The 27,413-nt window shown below is 34.9% G+C and overlaps 1 protein-coding gene and 1 pseudogene across 1 annotated transcript in view; both read right to left on the bottom strand.

The window, feature by feature from the left end:
• SPATA16 (spermatogenesis associated 16) overlaps nucleotides 1-27,413 on the bottom strand; it is a 214,621-nt gene that overhangs the window by 127,326 nt on the left and 59,882 nt on the right. The window contains exon 3 of the mRNA XM_069472925.1: nucleotides 6,554-6,643. Coding sequence (XP_069329026.1) covers nucleotides 6,554-6,643 — 90 coding nt within the window. The remainder of the gene's footprint in view (nucleotides 1-6,553; nucleotides 6,644-27,413) is intronic.
• On the bottom strand, nucleotides 1,330-5,862 carry LOC138387738 (elongation factor 1-alpha 1 pseudogene; annotated as a pseudogene).

Raw genomic sequence — 27,413 nt, 5'->3', positions numbered from 1 at the left:
TTATAGTATATAATAGTATTAATAATACAAAATAAAAGGGAGGCAGATCAGATTTGTTGCAGATAATGAATTTCTTTAAAGCTCTTGACTTAAACAAGAATATATCTTGTTCTAATGGCGAGGACTGCTGGTTTTAGACCAAAATATTTCCTCCAATGATTTAACACAAAATTTGACGTGTGAAGGAATCCTCTTACTGGTGTGAGAAAGCTCAGCCGTTACCCTTAAGCCTTTATAATGTTTAGGGTAACTGAAATAATTGTCAGCATTCAAAAGTCAAGAGATTTCCTGACCACATGGCCAGTGTGCTTGTGACAGTCCTGGTTTATGCCTCTGTTTTCTTGATGTGATTTTGAATAGTGTCCTCTTTCACTATCACAAGTGTCTAGTTTCAAAGATAAATTATATGGTCATTCTAGGTATTGGTCTCCAGTTCACTGTACTTCAGAGAACACTCTTTTGTCTTATAATCGGCTTACTACACATGTCATCTTCTTGGGCTTTGTAAACATTTTTGTGTGTTATTTCTGTTCCAATATTCCCTGTCTAGTTCATGTATACAGAAATACATAGCTAATTCTTCATCAGTGATGGATAAAGAGGCTTTGTTGTGTTTTCTCCTTTAGCTTTGCCTTCTGTTTGCCTCTTCTTACACAGTGTGGTTTTAACTAACATCCTGTGTGGTATAATGTATATTTTGTCTCATCAATCTTTACTATGGAAGACATCATGCTATTACATGATCTTAACTACTATGTGCACACTCTCATATTTATCTTTCAAGAAAGGTTCTACTAACAATTTCATGTAATACCTTATTGATAGCTGAATAGTTTTCAGTTACATACCACCATAGACTCAAAAACTAGCTAATTTAATTCACAACCCCTCTAACTGGTGCTTGGTATGTTTTAGACCCTGTGCTAGTCATTGAGTACACAGAGATGAAAGATACCATGTCATTTATATTGTCAATAGTCATTTGCTCTCTTCATAGGACAGTCAGTCTTTGCTTTTGTCTTATGTATTTGAATATTTTTCCTCATATTATTATTATTTCATTAAACTTTGTTTCAATGGATCTCAAAATTCTGTGACAGATTTTTGGTCAAGTTGTTTCCATTAAAAAGTACTGATTTTAAAAACTAATAAAACTGCCACACAAAAAGAAACAAAAATGGTCCACAAAACATTCTCCTTTTCTTCTGGAGGTTTTACGAAGCATTGTTATTAACAACTGGTCTTTTATTATTAAATTTAAATGGCCAATTGAAACAAAAACTTCTGAGACCGTCCTTCCACCACTGATTAAGAATGGGGTGGCATGTATTAGTGATAATATTCATTTAGCCTCTGAGCTTTCTGGGCAGATTTGGTGACTGTGCCAGCTCCAGCAGCCTGCTTGTCCACTGCTTTGATGACACCCACAGCCACTGTCTGTCTCATATCATGAACAGCACAACGACCCAGAGGAGGATAGTCGAGAAGCTCTTGACACACATGAGCTTTCCAGGAACCATATCAACGATGGCAGCATCACCAGATTTCAAGACTTTAGGGCCATCCTCCAGCTTCTTTTCAGAGCGGCGATCAATCTTTTCCTTCAGCTCAGCAAACTTGCAGGCAATATGACCTGTGTGATGATCCAGTAGAGGAGCATAGCCAGCATTAATTTGGCCTGGAAGGTTCAGGATAATCACCTGAGCCAGATGCTTCCACTGGTGGGTCATTTTTGCTGTCACCAGCAATGTTGCCATGACAAACATCTTTGACAGACACATTCTTGACGTCAAAGCCCACGTTGTCCCCTGGAAGAGCTCCACTCAAAGCTTCATGGTGCATTTCAACAGACTTTATTTCAGTTGTAACATTGACTGGAGCTAAAGTGACCACCATGCTGGGTTTGAGAACACCAGTCTCCACTCAGCCCACAGGGACAGTACCAATACCACCAATTTTGTAGACATCCTGGAGAGGCAGATGCAAAGGCTTGTCAGTTGGACAAGTTGATGGCAGGATGCAATCCAGAGCTTCAGGCAGCATGGTTCCACTGTCATTGCCATCTTTCTGGGTGACTTTCCATCCCTTGAACCAAGGCATGTTGGCACTTGGCTCCAACATGTTGTTACCATTCCAACCAGAAATTGGCACAAATGCTACTGTGTCAGGGTTGTAGCCAATTTTCTTAATGTAAGTGCTGATTTCTTTAACAATTTCCTCATATCTCTTCTGGCTGTAGGGCGGCTCAGTGGAATCCATTTTGTTAACACCAACAATCAGTTGTTTCACACCCAGTGTGTAAGCCAGAAGGGCATGCTCACGGGTCTGCCCATTCTTTGAGAGACCAGCTTCAAATTCACCAACACCAGCAGCAACAAGCAGGACAGCACAGTCAGCCTGAGATGTGCCTGTAATCATGTTTTTGATAAAGTCTCTTTGTCCTGGGGCATCAATAATAGTCACATAATATTTGCTGGTCTTAAATTTCCACAGGCAGATATCAATGGTGATACCATGGTCATGCTCAGCTTTCAGTTTATCCAAGACCCAGGCATACTTGAAGGAGCCCTTTCCCATTTCAGTGGCCTCCTTCTCAAATTTTTCGATGGTTCTTTTGTTGATCTCACCCCATTTGTAGAGCAGATGGCCAGTAGTGTTGGGCTTGCCCAAATCCACGTGTCCAATGACGACAATGTTGATGTGAGTCTTTTCCTTCCCTATTTCAGCTTTTATGGGTGGTTTTAGCAGCACCTGTGTTCTGGTGGCAAACCCGTTGCAAAAAAGCTGTATTATTTTTTCTCATGAAAGTAGTGTCAAATGGTGTATGTGTGTGCTGTGTTCATAAGTGTGAGTGTTGCGGGAGGAGGGGCAGATCTGAGCAAAGATATTCTGCATCAATATGCATACAAACAGAGAGATGTTAAAGAGCTAGACTACTTGCTATTTCAGCTTAAGGCTTCAGAGGGTGGCTAGTTCTTGGGGGTGGGACATTATAGCAATCTTAATTTAGTTTTGTGGTCTGAAAATTTGATTTTATCAATTTAACCAGTGCTTAGCTGTCCCCTCATGAGTGACAGCAACCTTGAAGAGCCCAAACCATAATAAAATATCTTTATTTTTATTTAATTTCTACCATTTATGTATTTCTGTTCTTTCTTATAGAATGTTACTTAAAGGGTATTGAGCCATAAAAGGATCTGCCCATTGCTGAAAACTTCATACCTTTCGTGTAACCACAGGGAATAGCATTTCCTCCAGCCTCTCTGATTGAGAGCCTAGGCTTTTAGAAACTGTCCAGAGAATCTTTCTGGCCTGTTTAATAGCAACCCCTTCCTGGGTGGAGATGGTTAGGCTCAGAAAACCTGAGGCATTTCAATTTTCAGGGAGTATTTATGAATATCTTGGACAAGATATGGGCTGATCCTCTTCACCGGGAATCATGATTTTAGGATCTCCTAAGTCACATAGTAGTGAAATTCTTTTGTATTTGATAGGTGCCACTCAGTTTCAGAAACATGACTGCTTGGCATCCTAGAGAAAATAACCTTGATGGGTTGGCTTTAGCAATGAGCTTTTTTTTTTTTTTTTTTTTTTTTGAGACAGAGTCTCACTCTGTTGCCCAGGCTAGAGTGAGTGCCGTGGCTTCAGCCTAGCTCACAGCAACCTCAAACTCCTGGGCTCAAGCGATCCTACTGCCTCAGCCTCCCGAGTAGCTGGGACTACAGGCATGCACCACCATGCCCGGCTAATTTTTTGTATATATATATTTTAGTTGTCCATATAATTTCTTTCTATTTTTAGTAGAGACGGGGTCTCACTCTTGCTCAGGCTGGTCTCGAACTCCTGACCTCGAGCGATCCACCCGCCTCAGCCTCCCAGAGTGCTAGGATTACAGGTGTGAGCCACCGCGCCCGGCCAGCAATGAGTTTTAATATAAAATACTTGTAAGAGGCCTGAACCAAACTACCCAAATTTCCAAGAGATTTATGCTTATATATATAAATTAATGTGCATATATATATACATTATATATATGCTATATATATACATTAATGCTATATATATATAAATTTGTATTTATTGATTTACATTAGAAATATAGTAGCTAAAATACACTAAGATATTTATGTTCACGGTGCATAGCATTATTTATCTGGTGGGGAGGGATGACCCTATACTGCATATTGAGGGCTACAATTGCCAAGAAAACCAAGATGAAAAATATTTGTATCTGATAGTAATGATATCTGCTTCTCTGTTGGAAAGTCCGCAGCAAAAAACATCAGAAATTTTCTCAAGAATCATTGTCAGGTAAGTCATCAAATGATGTTAAACAGATATACCTATTGCACTGCAGGGATATACATGACAATGGCAAGGAAATATTCAGTGCCAATTTTAAATGGCCAATACTGACAACTTCCTAACGTTCAAGTTCTTATTGTTTGTTTGTTTTAGGACCCATAAAAAATTTATGTCACCACTTTGGCTCAGATAGTCTTGATACAATTATGTTATAGCCAATGGTATATTGGTAACCTGGCTTTTCCAAAAGCAAAAAATCCTGGATTTCTAGAACTTGCCAATTTCTGTAGTGTAAATTCTCCCAGTATTGCTAATTTCTCCTACCATTTAACAACTGCCTTCTTCCAAATTCCTGAATATTTAATAATCTTATTTTTAGAGTCTATCCAAGCACACCACTAGCAGTTTTTTACTAGTTGCAATCTAATTCTGAAGTTGTATCTCACCATCTATTAATCTTTTTTTTTTGACACAGAGTCTCGCTCTGTTGCCCGGGCTAGAGTGCCATGGTGTCAGCCTAGCTCACAGCAACCTCAAACTCCTGGGTTCAAGCAATCCTTCTGCCTCAGCCTCCCGAGTAGCTGGGACTACAGGCATGTGCCACCATGCCCGGCTAATTTTTTCCTATATATATTTTTAGCTGTCCAGATCATTTCTTTCTATTTTTTTTTTTTTAGTAGAGACAGGGTCTCGCTCTTGCTCAGGCTGGTCTTGAACTCCTGACCTCGAGCGATCCTCCAGCCTTGGCATCCCAGAGTGCTAGGATTACAGGCGTGAGCCACCGCGCCCGGCCTCTATTAATCTTTTGATTGGATTCAAGACACATTAATAAACTACCTTGTAAGGCTGTTTTGCAGATAGCTGTTATCTGTTTATGCTGAACCTATTAGCTTCATTTATAGCTAGTGGTCTTTATTAAAACTCCTTGCATTAAGTGTGGGACAGATGGACACCTTATCATCTCTTAAATTCTTTCTCATTTACATAATTAGGAAAAGTGTGTAGGCAGAAAGTAAGCCACAGGGACACTTCAGTGGAGAAAATAAAAAGTAGGAAGAAGTCATATATGAATATATTAGATAAAACATATTGGAGAAATAGTACAGGGAAAATGTTATGAAGAAAAGATAGTGATAAAGATCTTTTTTTAATAGTTCAAATTGGACATTAACATACAGGTAAATGATGCTGTGGCATATTGGTTGTTATTTGACAGCAAAGTGAGAGTGGCAGAGATTAACTTTGCCTTCCATATCCATTTGTTTGAGTTCACACAACTCCTGGAAACATCTTACAGAAACATAATTCATGTTAACTCCATAGTGTCAATTTTGTAAAATCATTTTATTATCCACTCAAATTCTTGATTCTAATTTCAAAGGAGTGTTATTTACAAATGTTCTAGAGACAGCAGCCACCTGCAACTTTTGCAACCCATCTCTATTACTACAGATTTATTCTTAGGAATTGTGCTTGGAGGAAATCTAGAATCACACATTCTTGCTACATTCCTGGGATGCTAAAGTGGATAAGTAAGAAATGTGGGTACCTCTCCATTGGGAAATGGGGAAAATTCTTTGAAAGAATTCATCAAAGGGAAGAGGAATCTGATAGATGAGCTTGACCCAGGAAGAAAATTCCTTGTCATAGGTGAAAAAGAATGTTGAGTGTAGGATTGAAGCTATTGCACAACTCTTGCAATTCTTTGCCATAAGTCTAGGTTCTGGGGATGAGAATATTAGGGACTGCTTCACTATGTTTTAAAAACACATTGGGGTCCAGGAAAAAAATACTTTGGAATATCTCTAACAACCTGTGGTGTTCTCTAACTGATGCCATCCTCTCTAGAAATGGACTTCTGGATCCTTTTCATGTGATTGGATTTCATCTCCAGAACTTGAGAAAGAAAAAGTCACAGAATTATGTCATTACAACCCACACCAGGAATGTCTTCAAGAGCAAGAGGTCAAGTGCATTTCTATTATCCTATGGAAATTTTCCCATCATTATCAGTGACCTCATGGCTGGAAAGTTTGAATTTTCAAAGCTAAGAGCTATGAACATGGAATAGCCTTAATTAAAGAAAAAGATAGTCAATAATTGTTGGTTTGATGTTTATAGACAATAATTTGGATAGACTTATATTCCATGACAGAAATGGAAAGTTCTATTATGCTTTTACCCAGAATCTGAGAATAAAATTAATTTAACTTGAGATAAATCTTCACAAAAGTTATAACAAATTTACCGGGCAGCTTCTGAATATCTCTCCAGACATCTAAATACTGTTGCTTGACGAAGATGATTTCGGAAATAGGCTGGGTTTAAAAGGATGCTCCTGTAAAAAGATAAAAGAAATGCAAGTGTTATTAGGTTTTTAAAAGACAATTACCAGAAGTGTATAGGAATGAAATCACAGGCATTCAGTTTTTTACATTATCTGTTTTAAAGGATACTAATGAAGGAAGCCCTTTTCCCCCTGTAATTGTCAGTTGAGACAGATAAACAAGCCTTATTGAAAAACTAAGTTTGTATTATAAATACAATTTTATTTATAGGACTGTATATTTTCATAGATATGACAACGGCATAGAATTTGAGTTCCACTTATATTACTGTAAGATGTGGTGCTATTGCATATGCTTATGTTAATAAATCAGGCAAAAATCACAGGTTATTTATGGTATGTCTACTTTTAATAAAGGAGGAGGTTGTTAATTACTGGATTTAGTTAAAAGAAAGGAACTGGAATTTGGGTGACATGCGCATTTGAATTCCATAATTAGGTTCTGTGTCTTCCAGCAGGACAATGTAGCAGCACGGAAAGAGCCCTGTATCATTGGATAAGGGGTCCAGTCTTGGCCTGACCACTTTTGGTAAAGCCTTTCCTTACTTTGGGCCTCTTTTCTCTTGACTGAAATTATAAAGCTTGAGTTGTAGATAAGATGACCTATCTGTCTTTACCTGCTGACTCTTCCATCATCTCATAGGGTTCTGGAGTCTCAAACCAAATCCATATGAGAAGATGATCATTTCCCAGCTGCCTTCTTCTCCTAGGGATAAACTGGCAGACATTTTTCTTCCTTGCTTCATTGAGAGCCTACGATGGCTAGGCACTGTTCAAGGTGTTTGATATAAGCAAGCAAGACAGACCCAGTCCATGCCACATCAGGAATGAGAGCCAGCCATTAGTAAAAGTTTGAAATGTCGCTTCTACTATATATTGATCAATGTGGGATATAAAATGTTACAGAATCAATACAGAATTATTAAGCAACATTTTGTGAGCTTGTTTTTACAAGTTGATGAGAATCATTTGGAATTAGTTCATTATTGACGTAAGTTGTTTTTTTGTTTTTTTGTCCTCCACCCATTGAAAAACTCAGTCTATGAAATGAGTGGTTCTTAACCTTTTTTAAAAGAGGTTCACAGAGCTTTTTGAGAATCAGATGAAAGCTATGAATCTCTGTCCAGAAAAATGTGCGTAATCATAATTGCCCTAATTTAGGGAACTCATGTGACTCCTCAGGGCTACTCATAAACTCCAAATTAAAAACATGCAGACTGAAATAATTCCATTCCCAGAAACATTGCTTATGGAAAGAATAAAGTGGAAAAATATCTATCTGGCCTGAGTTATATGGTGATTCGATGGAAGGATTGTATAATGTAGCTCACTTTAAACACAAATGAACAAAAACCAGAGGTTAAGAGAACTTTCTAAAATCATAGAAATCTAGTCAGTTGAACAGCTGTCTAAAGATTCCTGTGTTTCTTATCTCTAGCCACATAGCTTAGTGTTATACCTTATTGCCTCTCCTAGGATGATTTCTGAATTAGAGGGGTCTGAGTTAATAAGATTTTACTATACTCTATGACTAATGGTTTGTGAAAATGAATACATTAATTCCCTGAGAGGACAGATCATTTTTTTGTTGAGTTATAATTAAAATGTTGGAAATTTTAAAACTATCACATGGGTTCACTTGATATCAAGAGAAAACTAATATCTACCACTAATACTTTTTATTACTTCAGAAGAAGAATATGTTTACAAAGCATATTTATATATTTATTCCTATAAAAACAATCTTATAAAGGCAAGTCAGAGTGGCTAAGAGCAGAGCTCTGTCTAGAGACTGGGTTTTCTGATTCTGCTCTATTACTTTATAATCATTCATTCACTTATGCATATTTAGTGAGCACCTACACATGTGATGAGACAAAATCCTTACTGAATGAACGTTTCTAGCCTTTGTCTTTCACGTAGTGTTCTGGCTTTGCTCAGCCATTCTCCAAGAACCTTGTTCTACCAGGTCTAAGTTCTTTTGACCAAAGTAGATTAGATCGGAGAGAGGGATGAGATGCAGCAGGCAGGAGTCATGAGATAAAGGTTTAACAAAAGAGAGGGAGAAGGCAGAGGGGGAGGTATCAAAATGGCTTTGGATGTAGGTTGAGGAGAAGATTTTATGGGTAGTCAGGGTTGGTTATGTAGACACTATGCGACGATTTCCATGTGTTTTTTTTTTAAAAAGGATAGAATTTTTAAAAAATTGCTTGTATTTACACGTCCTCTTTCTTGTGATGAAGAAATACAAGTACAGGACATGAGTTTGGAAATCCCCATTGCTAGACTGGGTTAGGTTTTTTCAACCATAACACCATTCTGCCCTGAACCACATGAGTCACAGCTTCCTAAGAAGGGCTCAGAGAAGACCCAGACTCAGTCTCTACTCTAAAGGCATAATTATAAAAGAATGTTTAGAATTTTGGGATGAATATTATATTTGGCAGTCTTTTATTTTTAACTCTCATAATTATTGCGGTATTCACTGTGTGCTTATAATGTGCCCCTATTAGATGTTTGGCAGAGAAATGCTAGTGGTAGCTTTAAAGCCTAGTTCTTATACTTTCATTAATTTATTGATGCTTTCTAAAATGACATACCCTTTTTAAAACTATATTTTATGTTGTGTGCAACTTGTAGAGGAAATGATGATTTATCCTTTAAAAAGTTCTTAATCATTTGTCATATGATGCCATATGCGAAGCTGCAGGAGGCAGCCTATGACCAAGATGAACAATCTCACTGGAGTGACAGTGAAAAAACCTGCAATTGTAATCAGAGAGAAAGAGAGAGATCCCTGTGCTGATTGGTCTGATTTTATCACAGAGGAAATAACTGATTTGGCTTTGTTGATAGCACTTTTGGTGAAAAACAAGGACCGTGTTAGAGAGAATAGCTGAATGTTAGAAGTCATTGAGTTTTTGTCAGAAGAATGTAGTTAGTAACGGGCAATGATTGCTCACTCCATTGATTAGCCCCATTCTAAGAGAATGGGAATCATGTAAGTCAATAAATATTACAATAGATAAAGTTTATGTTTTTAAATCAATTTTTTGCCTGTGATATATCTTGTGCTTTTTATGATTTCTATTTGTGGATGCTTCAAAATGTATCTTTTGTATCAAAATTCCCATAATTTGATGTGTGTGTGAGATTATTTTATTAAGTCCTGAATTTGTAAAGTGATGAGGTCAGAATATGTCTATTTCAGTAATTATCCCAGGTTTCCCAATTCACTTGTCAAATAATCCATCCTTCTCTCAGTGATTTCATATGGGACCTTTATTGTATAAAAAGTTAATATGCACACTTGGGTCTATGGCTGGACTTCGTATCCCATGCTTTTGATCTGTCTGATTCTTTGACAGAAAATGTTTTAATTATTGTTTTTTTTTTTTTTTTTTGTTTTTTTGAGACAGCGTCTCACTCTGTTGCCCAGACTAGAGTGCCGTGGCGTCAGCCTCGCTCACAGCAACCTCAAACTCCTGGGCTCAAGCGATCCTCCTGCCTCAGCCTCCCGAGTAGCTGGGACTACAGGCATGCGCCACCATGCCCGGCTAATTTTTTCTGTATATATTTTTAGTTGTCCATATAATTTCTTTCTATTTTGAGTAGAGACAGGGTCTTGCTCTTGCTCAGGCTGGTCTTGAACTCCTGAGCTCAAACGATCCACCCGCCTCGGCCTCCCAGAGTGCTAGGATTACAGGCGTGAGCCATATTGTTATTTTATAATACCTTTTAATTTCCAGAAAGAAAAGAACTGCCTAATTCCCTCCTTGTTACTAATATGGCATATTTATTCTTCCTGATGAACTTTATGATATTTATTTCTTTAAGCTATAAAAACATCGTTTGGTGGTTTTTGTTGGTGTTAAACTAAAGGCATTAGATTAAATTTTCAGAAGAATAGACATTTTTATACTATTGTTTTCTCACCCAGAACATGATATTTCTCTTCTGTATTCAAATATTCTTTTGTGTCTCCCAGTAATATTTTAACCTTTTACTTTTTAAAAATAGAAGTTTTACTAATATCCTGTTAATTCTTAAGTTTTAAAATCATACATGAGAATATATATGTATTCGTATATATGTAAAAATCAGGAAAAGAACTGAACAATCATGAAAATAAGTTTTTTAAATCATACTGTGATTTTTATAAAATATTGTAGTACTATTGAGTTGCCAGAGGTTTTTTTTTTTGTTTGTCTTTTCAATTGAATGAATCTTTGATTTAGCTATTGTATTGCTATGTTTTTGAATTCATTCATTTCAATTTTCATACTTATTAATCAATTTCTGTCCTCTCTGGAGTTTATTTTATTATTTCTCTTATTCTTAACATATGGAAAATTTATATTTTCTTTCTTAAAGCATTAGGAGGTTTGATTTTTTTTTTTCTGATTTTAGCTTTGGCCATATCCTTAAGAATGATAGAGTGTATTTTATTCCCATTATAGTTTTTCCCCAAATAGTCTCTAATTATAGATTTTAATTCCGCTTTGATGGAAGATTCATTTAGCATAGCATTGTTCAATTTCCAAAGGGTAGTTATTTCTTATAACTTTTATTGCTAATTTTTCATTTTGTTACAATGTAAATAGAGAATATCTTGTGTGATTTCTGTTTTTGATACATATTAAGATTATAAATAACCGAGAGTTGAAAATATTTAATGCTTTTTATAATAGAGGAAATAATATATTCTTCATTTGTAAGGTATTGTTAATCAGAAATCACTGGCAGTGAACTTATAAGATTTTCAATGATTTAAATAAAACTGCTAAATAGATACATTTATTTCACTCAAATCCCTTGGGAATATTTCTAGAACTAAATTTTAATGGTGATTATTATCATTTCAAACTTCAGCTTGTTTAAAGGCAACATTAATTTCACGTTCTTTGTTCTCATTGTTTATATTCATTCTCTGCTTTTCAGAAAATTAACTTCTTTTTCTAACATTTTTAGAGGTATAATTTATATACAGTTTTATATTTTAAAAGTAAATTAGTTCGTTTTTCCTTTGGGTAAACAGTAATGGGATTGCTGGATCAAATGGTAGGTCTACTTTTAGTTCTTTGAGGAATCTCCATATTACTTTCCATAGAGATTGTACTAGTTGCAGTCCCATCAACAGTGTATAAGTGTTCCTTTCTCTCTGCATCCACACCAGCATCTGTTGTTTCAGGACTTTTTGATAAAAGCCATTCTCACTGGAGTAAGGTGATATCTTGTTGTGGCTTCAGTTTGCATTTCCCTAATAATTTGTGATGTTGAGCATTTTTCATATGTTTATTGGCCATTAGTCCGTCGTCTTTTCAGAAGCTTCTGTGCATGTCTTTTGCCAACATTTTAATGGGGTTGTTTAATTTTTTCTTGATGCTTTGCTTGAGCTCTTTGTAGATACTCATTATTAGCCCTTTAACAGATGTATAGCATGCAAATATTTTTTCCCATTCTGTAGGTTGTCTATTTGCTCTATTGATTTTGTCCTTGGCTATCTAGAAGCTTTTTAATTTGATCAGGTCCCATTTATTTATTTTTGTTGTTGCTGTGATTGCTTTTGGGGTCTTCCTCATAAATTCTTTGCCAACGCCAATGTCTAAAAGAGTTTTTCCAATATTTTTTACGGAATTCTTATAGTTTCATGCCTTAGGTTAAATCTGTTATCCATTGTGAATTAATTTTTGAGAGATGTACGGATCCTCTTTCAGGCTTCTACATGTGGCTATCCAATTTTCACAGCAACATTTGTTGAATAGAGATTCTTTTCCCCAGTGTATGTTTTTGTTTTCTTTGTCAAAGACCAGATGGCAATATGAGGATGGATTCATATCTGTGTTATCTGTTCTGATTCATAGATCTATGTCTCTGTTTTTATGCCAGTACCATGCTGTTTTGGTTATGATAGCTTTGTAGTATAGCTTCAAGTCTGGTAAAGTAATGCCTCCTGATTTGTTCTTACTACGTTAGATTGCATTAGCTATTTGGGGGTCTTTTCTGGTTCCATACAAAATGTAGAACTACTTTTTCAAGGTCTGCAAAAAATTATGATGGTATTTAATGAGGATTACATTGAACCTGTAGATCACTTTGGGTATTATAGATATTCTAACATTGATTCTATTGATTCATGAGCATAATGTTTTTCCATCTGTTTACATCCTCTTCAGTTTCTTTCCTCAGTGTTTCATAGTTCTCCCTATAGAGGTCTTTCACCTCCCTAGAATACATAAAAAAGACACTTGCATTCAAATATTTATAGCAGGACAATTCACAGTTGCAAATATGTGGAAACAACCCAAATGCCCATTAATACGAGTGGATTAATAAAATGTGCTGTATGTATACCATGGAGCAGTACTCAGCTATAAAAAAAATGGTAATCTAGTATCTTTTATAACAACCTGCATGGAACTGGAGGCCATTCTTCTTAGCAAAGTATCACAAGAATGGAAAAATAATTTTTAGCTACTGGGATAGGTGTATAGTGGTATCTCATTGTGGCTTTAGTTTGCATTTCCCTAGTGACTCATAATGTTGAGGATCTTTTCATATGGTTATTGGCCATTTGTATATGTTCTTTTGTAAAGTTCCTATGAAATCTTTTGCCAATTTAAAAAAATTGGGTGGTTTGTTTTCTAATTATGTTGTAAGAGTTTTTTTTATGTATTATGGATGCAAATCCCTTATAAGATATATATCTACATATATATAGATATCTGTTATCTATAGTTATAGCTATCTATATAGCTATATATTAATATCAATATATGGAGAGGAAATATTTCTGTCTGGGTCTGTGGCTTGTCTTTTAATCTTGTCAATAGTTTCCTGTGAAGAGCAGAAGATTTCTGATGATGTCCAATTTATCAATGGTTTTTCTTTTATGGTTTGTGCTTTTAAAATATACTATTTAAGAAAACTTTGCCTATCCCAAGGTAATACAGAATTTCTTTTATGTTTTCTTTAAAAAGTTGGATGGTTTTAGATTTTTACCTTTATGTTTATAAACTATTTGAGTTGAATTTGTTTATGGTGTGAGGTAAAGATAAAGACACTTTATTTTTGCTTATGGATCTATAATTTTTCCAGTACCACTTATTGAAAAGATTATTCTTTCTCTATTGAATTATCTTGACACCTTTATCAAAAAATCAATTGAATATATATGTGTGGGCCAATTTTTAGACTGAGTATTCTGTCCTTTTGATTTGTATGTTTATCCTTATGCCAATATCACAGTCTTGAGTGCTATAGATTTATAATAAATGTTTAAATCAGGTAGTTTATGTCCTCCCAACTTTGTTCTTTTTTCCTAAAATTGTTTGGGCTTTTAAAATTCTTTATTTTTCCATTTAAGTTTTAGAAAATAGTTTGTCAACTGCTAAAATTGTCTGCTGGGATTTTCATAAGTCTACAGATAAAAGTAGGGAGTATTGACATCTTAACAATATTGAGTCATCTGATTATTAAAATATGCTAAAATTCTCCATAATTTAAGCTTTACTTAATTTTCTATCATCCATGTTTTATAGTTTTCACCATGAAAATCTTATACAAATTTTGTTAGATCTCAAACTATTTGATATTTTTTGTTGTTATTATAATTGGTGATAATTTTTAAATTTCAGTTTCTAATTGCTAGTTCATTGCCAGCTTATAAAAACATAATTGGTTTTTATATGTTGATCTTATAGTCTGCTACATATTAGTAAGCTCAATTCTTTGTTCCAAAAGCTTTTCCAAAGGTACATGGGGATTTTCTATGTAGATGATTACACTTCTTCAAATAAAGATGGCGGCTTTCTTTCTTTCTTTCTTTCCAATCTATGGCCTTTATATCTTTTCTTTGCCTTATTGCATTGTTTAGAACCTCCATACCATTTTTTGTTGTTGCTATTTTGTTTTGTTTTTATTCTCTTAGAGTTCTCTGAGCTTCTTTGACTTGAATTTTGTTGTTTTTCTCTTTAACTTTGGAAAATTCTTGCTTATTACCTCTGTCTCTGTCCTATTCTCCCACTCCCCATCCCTCTCTTCCTCCTTCTCTCTCTCCCTTTTCCTTGCCCTTCCTTTTTTTTTCTCTCTCTCCTCCTTCTCTTCCTTTTCCTGGGACTCTTCCCTATAGCAGCCAATCTTTGCTTTGAACACGTGGTTGGTCTCATGTTAGAGCATATTTTCTGCTCCTTGTCTAGTGGAAACAGAATTCTTCTCTGTATCTTTTCTGGGCTGAAGGAGGCTCCAATCTCTTCCCCAGGGGCAGAGGGTTTATGCTTTACCCTTCTTCAGTAGCAATGAGGGCAAGAGAAGTTTCTGCTTCTTCCCCAGAGACAGATGTGTTTTGCTTCTACTTCTGTATCAGAAGCTATGGTTTTTGCCTGGGGTCTGTGAAGGAGAATGTTTGCTATTACCACAACAGGCATTTATGTCTTTAGCTTTATATGAGATTAAGGATCAGGGAAACAATTTCTTATTTAGGCAAAGATGCCTGTCCGGTACCCTTTACCTTGTTTAATCATTAGCAATGTAGAGATTGTTTCATCCTCCTGACCACATCCCTCTTATTCATCTAATAAAGTGCTGACATTTTTTAAAAGAAATAGGTGGTAGATCTAGAGAATTCCAGGAACATGGAATATTTTCATTTCAGCAAATCATGATGGATATGATGGTGACATTTTTGGTGGATCATAGCATTATTCAGTAGATTATACTAGTTGAGTAACTGATTAATACTATTGAAGTATAGTCAGTGTTATATTGAAGGAAGGAATTTAATGGCTTTTCCTTAGCCCTTTTTGTGGACACTATTTCCATTAGTGACTAAAATTAATAAATTGAAAGAATGTCTATAAAATTTTCAGATGGCATAAATTTTACCTAATCAGGAACTAATATTACTGACAGAAGCAAAATTCAAAATGATATGAACTGTTTAAAAATAAAAAGCTTATGTTATGAATCATTATAAAAATCAGTTTTACAAATATAATCATTGCTTGAGTTTGATCATATAAAAAAGTCTGAATATTTTAACTAACTACAAGCTAAATGTGATATGACAATATAATGGAGCTACAAAAATTGCTCACAACATTTTGTGTTACATCAAAAGAAAGCATTGTTTCCAAATAACAAGTGATGTTTTCACTGAATTATGCCTTAGCCATATAGTCTCTTGAATTTGTCTGTAGTTCTGAGCATCTGTGAGGATCACTGCCATATTGGAGGGTGTCTACAGTGAGTGATCTGGAAAGCATAATATGTGAAGAATATGGAATGAAATCAATATGTTTACCGAGTAAAATAGTATCAGTCAGAGACTCAGTAAGTATGTTCAAATACCCAAAGGCCTTCCATGTGGAAAAAAGAATAATTATTCAATGTAATATCAGATGAGGCCAGGCAAAAACCAGTATTATAAAGTTACTAATAGCTCAGTTCAGTCTAATGAGGGACTTAATGACCAATGATGCAACAGGCTTTGAGAAGAGTTTCCTTTTATTGGAAACATTTAAGTGATATTTAGAATGCCATCCATCAGGACATGTAGAAGAAATTCCTTGCTGAGTGTGGGATTAGGCTAAATGACTTTCAAGTATATTCAAAAAATTATAATACATTATCTGTCATTCTGAAGCATCTGGGACTTTTCCCTACTTGCAAGCTAACAAGTTAGCCTGAAATAGTTTCATGGATGCTGATAGAAGACATGAACCTCCAGGGTACGAGATAAGGGACATTTTATCACTACTGGCAATAACAGTAACCAGAGTATGTCTTTTCTTATACTGGATCCCTGTGCCACAATTCCCAGATGGTGATGCATGGAAGGCCAGCTGACATCCTCACATGCAATAGGTTTTATTACAGGAGAGAAATCTGAGTTAGGAGATGTGAGTCTTTTATAATGGGCTGTAAGCATGCCTGTTTTTAGCTTTAGAGGAAAACATTATCTCCACCTTCTGAGGCTGTAAGCAGACTTGCCTTTTCGTCTGAGGCTATTTGCTATATGACCATCTTTGAAAAGAGAGTCTAATGCAAAGGTCAGTGAGTACCTTGGTCACAAGACATGCAGAAATGCAGGAGATGAATGGGAAATTGTCTTCCTACATAGATAACTTTTGTTCCAATGTGTAAGCACTATTTGTTATATTCATGCCATTAATATACAAGAAAGAGTTCATAATAAGGAAAAAATTAAGATATTATAGGAAGGTGTCAAGATGCCTAATATTGAAGAGAGAGTTGTTACATTACCAACCATTTATATTTTTACCTAGGAAGAGTTTTAGGCAGCTTATAACATACTTGTGAGATTAAATCAAAGTTAAAATAACTCACAAGGAACAAATAAAAATAGAAAAATTGGCCTACATCAAAATTGGTTTCACTGATCATCACCTAAGAGTACATTTAGGAATAACATTAATTGGGTGTCAGGCAGATGTGGGGGGGGGAGGGGACAGGTGTATACATACATAATGAATGTGATGCGTCTATTGGATGGACACGCTTGAAGCTCTGATTTGGGGCCGGGGGGGGGGGTAGCCAAGGGCAATATACGTAACCTAAACTTTTGTACCTCCATAATATGCTGAAATAAACAAAATTAAAAACATTTGCTAATCAAAGGGCACTATCAAAAGAGTGAAAAGGCAACCCATAGAATGGGAAAAAATATTAATACTTGCAAAACATATATCTGATAAGGGGTTAATATATCCACAATAAATAAAGAACTCCTATGACTCAACAACAATAAAAAAACTCAAGCAAAAATGGTCAAAGAACTTTAACAGATTTCTTCAAAGTGACATACAAGTGGCCAATAAGTACATGAAAAGATGTTCAACATCACTAATCACTAGGGAAATTCAAATAAAAACCACAATGATACCATCTCATACCCATTAGAATAGTTACTGTCAAAAAATCAGAAAATAACAAGTTTTGACAAGGATATGTAGAAATTGGAACCCTTGTGCACTGTTAATGGGAATGTAAAATGATGCAGCTGCTATGAAAAAAAAATAGGCAATTCCTCAAAAAGTTAAAAATAGAATTACCATATGATTCATCAATTCTACTTCTGGGTATATACCTTAAAGAATTAAAAGCCAGGTCTCAAATAAATATTTTTATCCTCATGTTCAAAGCAGCATTGTTCATAATAGTCAAAAAGTGGAAGCAACCCAAGAGTCCATTGAGGTATGAATGGATAAACAAATTGTGGTATATACCTAAAATGGAATATTATTCAGCCTTAAAAAGCAAGGAAATTCTGATGCACGCTACACCATGGATGAGTTATAGGATATTATACTAAGTAAAATTAGCTAGACACAAAAAGACAAATGTTGTATGATTACACTTGTATGAGGTACCTGGATTAGTCAAATTAATAAAGACAGAAAGAATGATGATTGTCAGGCACTGGGGGGAGAAGGGAGTGAGGAGTTGTTTAATGGGTATAGACTTTTAGTTTTGCAAGATGAAAAGATTTTGGATATTGATTGTACAACAATGTGAATGCACTTAACACTATTGAACTGTACACCTAAAATTGGGTAAGGTGGTAATTTTTATGTTATGTGTATTTTACCACAATTAAAACAAACAAACAAAAAATTACTGAATGAGGAAAGCAAGATTAAAAGTGGGAAGTTAAGATGAAGCCTGAATGACGTTAGTGCACAAATAATATGTCTTATGATCTTAAAAGTTTGGTTGAGATGAACTACACATGTTCTTCTAGATTTTCTGGTGGTTAATAAAAAGAGGGACACAGTCTGTGTTAAACAAGCCAATTTGCTCAATTCAAATATTTCTTGTAGTACAATCAGAAAGATCAGCTCTGCAATGCTCTATAATGTAACAATCTGTGTCCCAGTAAGAGATTTACAGAAAAATCAGCAACTGTTCCATATTGTTGCTTCTCAGAGCCTCTTTCAATGTGGACTATTGGCATAGTACTTAATTTCAAACTGGTAACTTAAATTCTCAGGTAGGTGGAAGAAATGAGAATACAAAGAAAACTTGAACAATAGTTACATCACTACACAGGGATTTAATAAAATTTTAGTAATTGTGTCTTATCTGGTCATTTGGTTTGCTACAAAAAATTGATAATTAGAATCAAAAATAAAGTATAATGGCCCTCCACTTACTGAGAAGAATTGAAAAGTTTATGTACTTAGTTTAAATATGTTCCATAGACCGTCAAGACAGAAAAATGGAATAACAATTGAATTTACATTGGAGAAATGGAACTATTTTTTAAAGTATTAGAGCATAAAATTAGAAATAAAGTCAATGGTTTTTAAAATAAGAAAATTACAGTAGATCATTGTCAAATAAAGCATATAGCTCTGCCAAAACAGTGGCAGAGGATGCTTTTGCAAAAGCATGAAAGTAAAACCTAACTTTAGAGAAACAACAACAAGAAATCATTCTCAAATATTTCTTGAGATCTCAGCATGTGCATGGCACAGGAGAAGAAAATGAGTTTTAGAGAAGATGACAAACAGGAGAGTAACTCAAATATTGCTCATGTTTTACCCCCCAAATTACAATTAATTATTCAACAAATTAAATGTGGAAAATATTAAATTATGAAATTATCTCAAGTGAGCAGCAAATACTTTATTTCTTGATATGTTGAAGAGTTTATGGAATAATTACTTAAAGAATTTGCTATTAATATATTGTCACAAGATTAAAAATATATATGGCCAGAAAGGAAATGTTATATTGCCTATCTTCTTTATAGAGCTAGTAATGAACAAACATTAAAGAATGATGAGGATTTGTGTTTAAGTATACTTTATTTTAGAATTTGAGTATGAGATTGCCTTGTTTACAAGACAAAATGAGGATTAAGGAATTCAAATCACAAATTTAATGGGTCATCAATACCAGGAAATAGGAACCTATAGAAGCTTTCCTAGGGCTTCCAGTCTCCCATATTCTTCATCCAAATGAGTATCACTAATTAACATGCATCAAATAAACATCAAAAATAAGTGTGATACTTTGCTGGATCTTTAGAAGGGTGCAGTGAAAAGTCGTCTTGAGCAACGGAGAACATTTCCTTTCCTCTCCATTTCTTTGACTCTTTTTTTTTTTTTCTCGGTTGATTACTCTTTATCCACTGGAGACTTCTCCATAATGGAAAGTAATGCTCACCACTATTATTCATCTTACATAGATGGCACCTAATGAATGCCTGGCACATGACCGGCACATAAGGAGTTTTAGAGTAAAGCAATGTTAATGAAGTGGCTGAACAACACTCTTCAGGAGCCCCCAGAGAACCTAGTCTTATCTAAGATTCACCCATGAGATCTACATCTTTTGTGACCTGAATATACCAAGAATCACTCTCTACTGACTTTTGTGCCTAGATACCAGTTGAACATCAAATGTACATAATCTTACAATTTCTACCTGCAGGCAGATGTGATCAAGAATGAAAGGCAGTTAATACAATAACAAGATAATAGAGTAGAGACAGATAAGTAGGGCATTTGAAAAAAATTCTCCATACAAAATTATTTTTTATAATTTGAAAAAACCTGTCATTTTTGTAGACTGTAATTGCCTCTTTCTTTTTTCCCCTCCATCTGTCAAATGCCTGGATAGAATAAACATGAAATAGATTCCCATTTATTTTTCATCTACATTGTAATCCAAAGACTGTCTGGTAAAAGCTGTTAGTAAATCACTTGGTCAGTTCTCCCAACAAAATAGTCTTTAAATAATACAGTATATCAACCCATTTTTGACATTTTCACTTTTTGTTCTTGACATTTCCTCTTAAAAAATAATACAGTATTGGCCCTATTATCTTTTCTTCAATATTTGTGAATCAAATATCAGCTATCAGTGCTCGTGCAGAAAAGCTATGAAGGTTCAGAAACTAAGGATGTATTAATAGCTATAAGGCCCTATTCATTTGTCTGTGTAATACTGAGGGGAAGAGGGTAGAGTAGTGGTGGTGGTCCTTCAAGAAGAGTGTGTCACATTTCACAATTTTTTTTCCTATTCTGTGTGTCACTTGGGTGGAATGCATTTTAGAATGATTACTTTGAAAAGTACAATTAACAAATTCTCCTCTGTTCTAATTACCAGAAATTATGATTCATTTAGCAATAATTATTGAGTGTAAACCATGTTCTAGACACTGTACAGGTTCTAAAGAAGGAGACAAGAGGGGTACATACATATTTAAAATATTTTGAGTAGCTTTATTGTATGGAAATAAATATCAGCCTACATTATACAATTTTTAATGCTGCCTTCAAATAGCAAATTATGCAAGAATCTTTAAACTGAAATATATTATAGTGGATTCTACTATATTATTTTACAGGATAATGAAATGGGATGCTTATTTCTTTAAGAATCTGAAAAATAGAAAGATTTTTGACTTTACAATCAGAGAATGAGAGGAATTTTTGATAGAAAAATCAAAGCCATTAATATACCATGTATTAAAAGTACTCCTTTAACAATATAATTTTTTGGTTTGTGGACTAATAAATTACACACAGATAACAATATTTTACACACTATAAAGTTCTTTGTAGCCCTTCTGCCAAAAGAGAAATATTGAATGTAACTCCTGTGCTTTATGAACTATTAGGACTTCTGACAATTGTCTGTAATTTTCCTTTGTTAAATTAACAAAATTAGTGAGAATTCCACAATGGGCATTGTGTTTATGTATATGCTGTCCATAAATCCCATTACATATTATCGTTTGCAAACTTAAAGCCAAAATTTGAATTAGATATAGACTTTGATATGGGAAAAACTCTCAATGTTGGATGAAATGTTTAGTTGTAGATCAAATTATCATTACTCAAAGTGATTCCAGTTAGGGAAGTCTACTAATTACTAATATTATAAATGAGAATATTAATGGTTTCTCTTTGAAATACATACTCTTTTCTTTATTAGCAAAGATGGCCAAACCTCCCATTTGATGTTCTAACTTCTTTGGCTCAACGTATTGAGCCTCAACCTGTTGTGACTTGTACCAAGTAGAGCGTCATAGCACATTACTTTGTAAAGAACGTATTTTCCAGATATTTTTAGAAGTGCTGCCATTTCTTTGAATAGAATGACAACAATATATATTATTTTTAAAAATATATACTAAGTGACTAGCCCTCAAATAAAAACATTAACCTAATTGTGAAAAATTGTAAAAATATATACCTAACTAGGAATAAAGAAACCGTAACTTGAAACAGTTAAATTGTAGGATACAAACAAAGGAAATGGAAAAAAACAAAAGGTTTAGGAAGGGGATTTGCAATGATAGGAAAATTTAAAACTTGAAAAGGCATAATCTGGAAAGAAATCAGAAGGAAGTTCAGTTTTGATCTGCATTTAAAATAGTCACATTTCAGGAAGAAAGGTAAAAAATCCGAATTGGGAGAGTGCCCCCAAAATGGCTTGGTGATAGAGGATGGTAAGCCATATGAAAAACTGCCAAGTAAATTTGCTTGGCTGAAGAAATAAATTGATCACAGGGAAGATGGGAGTCTATTAAGGGGTTGTTCATTAGTGAAAGCATTTTTAATTTTATGAAATAAATTACCACTGCTTCAGGGATTAATAAGGAAGCACATGATGGAAACACTTTTAAAAAAGACAATCATTGTAACTATTCGGAAGAAAGATGAAAAATTAAAAAGCTGAGAAGACACTAAGGATACTGTGAACTCGTATAGTGGTTCTAAAAGTGTGGCTTGCAGATCCCCAAGGCTTCCTAGACACTTTCAGGGCACTTACAAGGTCAAACTATTTTATAATAATATTAATATATTATTTTCTTTTCCACCGTGTTGACATTTGCATTGATGTTACAAAAGCCACGGTGGGGAAAACTGTTGGCTTCTTTGCAGGAATCAAACCAGTAATACCAAATTGTTCTAGTAGTCATTGAGTGTATTCTTCACCATTATGTGCATGCACCCCCCCTAATTTTTTATAAATCTCAATTTTTGAGTACATGTCTCTTTTTTTATATTTAGTATGACAAGGTAGGAAATAGGCATCAAACACTTCTGCATACCAAAATATGATGGCTGTCTCGAGGAAAAGTACTTTTGCACTTGTGCCATTGTTTACATCTGTGAGCTGATTTAGCTACTGTTTCTGTGGAACACCATGTTTTACTTGGAAGAACAAATTATGATTATCAGACTTGGAATTTGGCAGACATTTTCTTGAAAATGAAATGTGTGCCTGTCACTTAAAGGAACACAAGTGACAGTATTTATTGCCAGTGGTAAAAATTTGAGCTTTCAAGTAAAAATTAGAATTTTAGAAAACTTACATCTGTCACTGTGAGTTTGACAGCCACCCAATGCTTAAAGGTTTTTCTAATAAGATTGGTGATGCTAACAAACGTGATTTTTAAATGTGCTATTGCATATTGAAATGTGTCAACATTTGGAAATCTGCATATTATTTTCCAAATGACCAATGCTTATGCATAGATAAACAATGCACTCAAAGTACAAGATAGACTAATGGTTTCAATGTTACAGGGTACAAAAGCTGATTGATATAGTTTCAGAATCCATATTGCAATTAATCTTTAAGAAACTACCACTTGTCAAGTCTTGGTGTAGTATCATAGAATATTCAAGATTATCTGAAAAGGCTACTAAAATTATTTTTTCCTTTCCTAACTATCTACCTCGTATGACACTGGATTTTGTTCATATAATTCAACCATATTGTAACAGATTGAATGCAGAATCAGATATGAGAACTCAGCTTTCTTTTTTAAATTTTTTTTTCTCAGCTTTCTTTTATGACACCAGACATCACATAGATTTCCCAAAATGTAACACAATGCTATTGCTCTCATGTGTGTTTTTTTAAAAAAAACATATTATTATTTTTCATAAAATATACATCTATGTTAACATGTAATGGGGTTATTGTCATTTTTAAATGAATTAGTAAATAAATATTTTTAACTTTCTAAGTTGTGATTTCTACATGGTAAGTATTTATAGGTAAGACCCACATATGCAAAAACTCTTTGGAATCCTCAATGATGTTTGAAAATGGAATGGGGTCATAAGCCAAAGTTTGAGGACAACTATATAAGTAAATAGTCAAAATTTGGATGAAGGCTCTAACTATAACATTGAAGATGAAGAGATACATGGAACATACTTGTTTGATAATTTGCATTATATTACACCATCCTTTTGCCCTCTTTCCTGAGACTAAAATACCCTTCCCACCCTTTTTTGGATACATACATATGACTTCCCAATGCTATTCTCACATTATTTTCTTTTCACAAAAATCAAGAACTACTTTTCTCAGAGCCTGTGTGTGTTGAACAGGTTCCACAAAGAAAGCTTATAGGAGCTAGAAGTCTAAAAAAAGCACATTGATGAAGTTAAATGTAGCATGAAGTTCTATATTAGACTTTTTCATCTGCTAATCTCTTACTGTTAAACACTCAAAAATCAAACACTACTGTGAATTCAACTGACTACTGTGTCAAAGTCATATTTGTTAACAAATGCTTAATAACTGGTAATATCACAAGAACATTTATATTCAATTACAAAATTACTTTGCCCAGGTGAACTATGAAAGGCACATGGTCTGCATTTTCTTCAGTGAGGAAGATTCATAAGAAAGGTACATGCCACAGGTTATTAGTTGTGAGCAAAGTTATAGGTCGTGCCACCAACAAGACATTTCTTCTCAAGCTAAAGGTGTTATAACTTAACATATGGCTGCTCTTCAGACTTCTACAAAAAATGAGAAAAAGTCACAAGCCCAAGAGAGGATGAATATGAGGAATTTTTGCCATAGCAACAGAAGAGGAAATGAGGGAGAGTTTAAGGAAATATAGCAGTAACAGTATAACCACAGGATTTGCAAAATGCTTGTTACAGCTAAGACTATGTTGTCAATAATGTAAATTATCAATGTAATATCCATGAAAATATCCATATATATGAAATATACATTCTTGAATTATGAAAAATCAAAAGGATAGCAGAGTGATATCTATAAAGGTTGTCAGCTCTTCTAAGGTAAACTATTACAGTGAGAGCAAATTGGGCATGCCCAATAGATTTCTATCTGGAAAGGAAGTGAAGAGAAAAATTTAAATATCTAACACAGGCTGGCAAGCGCTACGCGATGTTTAAGGGTTGGCATCTGAGCTATGTTTTTCATCTGCTCCTATAAAAACTGGTTTGATACAAGTTAGTCTCTTGCTACTTGTAACCCTATATGTAATAGCTTATATGGTGACTTCTCCATGCCAAGTGTCTCAGAAAAGACCCTTAGGACTGAGAGGGTGTGTAAACACTGAGGGAAGTTGCCTTGAGAATAAGACATAAACATCACTTCTATAGTTTAGCCTGAGTGAGGCAGATACAGTGGGAATGAGCTTTAGTCCCTTAAAATGTGTTGGTTAAAATTGGAAATGTGGGTAGTCTTCCAGCTTTCCTCTAAATTAATCTTTTTTTAACGTTTTTGAACATCCAGTATTCGTCAGCTCTTTGTGTTTCCCTTGACTTCCTCAGTTTTAGTGTTGGTCCTTACTTATTCTAGTTTGTAACTCATTGTCTGGAAATCTTTTTTGTGTGTAGAGGCAACAAGCAAACAATGTCCCTATAGAGATTATCAAAATAATTTTCTCCTTGTTGGTATTAGATAAACAGACCATTCACTGTGTTAGCCAGAGCAATTGTGCTCCTGAAAAGAATTTAAGAATTCTAGACTCTTGTAAAATTTTAGGATGGTCACCTGAAATGTTTGAAATGCCACAACAGTGATGTTAAGCTAAGATTTGAATAGTTTTTCATTTGCAAAATATTTTCACATGGATAATATCATTTGACTCCTTTCACAAGTGCTGAGGAAGATATTGTGATTACCCTTCGTTTAGAGTTGAAGAAACTGAGGCAAAGGGAAATTATGTGACTTGTGAAAGTCAAGACCAGCCACCAATGTTGTAGGGATTCGAATCTAGGCCGTTGGTTGCTGAAGCTTGTTTCCCTACAATACAAGGAAACTTACAGCTTTTCTCTTTATTTGTCAGAATTAATACTTGACAGTCCAGAACCTGTTTTTTCTTTTCTGTTTTATCTTTCAGGAAGTAGAAACAAAAATATCTCTTCTGTTCTCATTATGCACAGTTACCTCAGGCCACACCACTCACATGTTTTAGAACATTTCAAAATCTTAAGTACAAGAATGCTTTTAATACCCCAGTGAGAATTTACAGAGGAAGAGGTTGCAGAAAGGCTAAGTGACTTATTCAATCCAGCAGAATGGATTTTAGAGCTGGTATATTAGAAAGTGGGAAACAAATATAAAAGAATCATCTTAAGACAACGTCTGAATAAACGTGTCCACAAGGAGTATCTGTGCAGCCTTCCTGCCAGCTTCAAGTATCAAAATGAACAATATCTTCTGAAGTCGATACTCAGAACGGGAACTGTGCATTAAAATGGGATCTCCCTAATCGGTTTTCCAAGAACCACATGGAAATCAAAGGCAGGGAACAAATCAATAGCTATTAATAGTAAACCCACAATCTAAAGAGAGGCCCTGAATGACAGATGTATTGTTGCATAACGATACCACTCCATCACATTCATATACTGCTTCCTCATTTATGAACCATTTTCTTATCTATGAGTAAATGGAAAAGAAAGATAAAAGCTAAATGGACACTGACCTGAGAGTTAAGACTAGGCTAAATTGTTAGAAGAGAAAGAGTGAAAGCTAGGATAAGAAACAAAACATCAGGCAAGACGATTGTAAACTAAAATGCAGTCGACTTGAATATGAGGGTAGAAGATGAAATGTTTGGGTAAAGAGCCAGGGGAGGGACAGCAAAGGGCAATGGAGGTAATACAGCAGTGCTGCAGGCAGAGAGATTTTAATTTATTGCAAGCTCTGTTATAATGAAAAAAATATAAATATAAGCATTTGAAAGGTGGTAAATGTATTTAATAAAAATAGAGTTTGATCCCTTTATCGCATCTTTTGCAACTTGGACAGGTGTGGCCAGGCCTACTGAGATTTTAGTACCCTGGCATTTTTTTAAATGATCGAAATAATGTAAAATTTGACTTGGCCTTTGTGTGCTTGCACATGTTAATGGCTCTCTTCCTGCCCAGCACCCCTTGTTCTCACAGTAATTATTAACTGCTGATGTACCATTTCTTTGTCAAGCAGGAGGAGGAGACAACTCCTGGGTCATAAGGAAACTCTAAGAGTTTGTTTTGCAGAAGAAAGGAATGCCCTTGAGAAAGCTGTGACTAGCTGCTGACACCCAGAAGTCTGGTTACCCAAAGTGTTATCTGGGATTAAAGCAACACAGACTTTCCCCTTAGCTTCCCTGAAACTCCTCCTTCCTCCCTAGCCTCATAAAATCTGCCTACTTCATCCTTTTGTCAAGATGGATCTGAGAAATCTTGCTTCCCCATCTTGCTTTGGCCAAAAAGAATGAACATTTCTTGTCTCTAAGCACCTGTGTCACAGCGTTTGGCTTTAGCTGCACATCAGGTACATGAGCCTGGATTTGGGGTTTGACAACACAAGCTCCTCAAGGAATCTGATCCAACTTCAGAAACTATTATTAAAAGTTCAAGGGGGCCCCAATCTGTTTTTATTCTGCCTTTGTTGTCTTCAAATTTTCCTCTCTTATTAGACATAGTGATTGTTGTCTTTCTCTTCCTCCTCCTCC

The sequence above is a fragment of the Eulemur rufifrons genome, chromosome 7, assembly GCF_041146395.1.
Source record: "Eulemur rufifrons isolate Redbay chromosome 7, OSU_ERuf_1, whole genome shotgun sequence".
In the NCBI taxonomy this organism is placed as follows: Eukaryota; Metazoa; Chordata; class Mammalia; order Primates; family Lemuridae; genus Eulemur; species Eulemur rufifrons.
The sequence above is the reverse complement of the archived record's forward strand: the minus strand, read 5'-3'. Positions and strand labels throughout refer to the sequence as shown.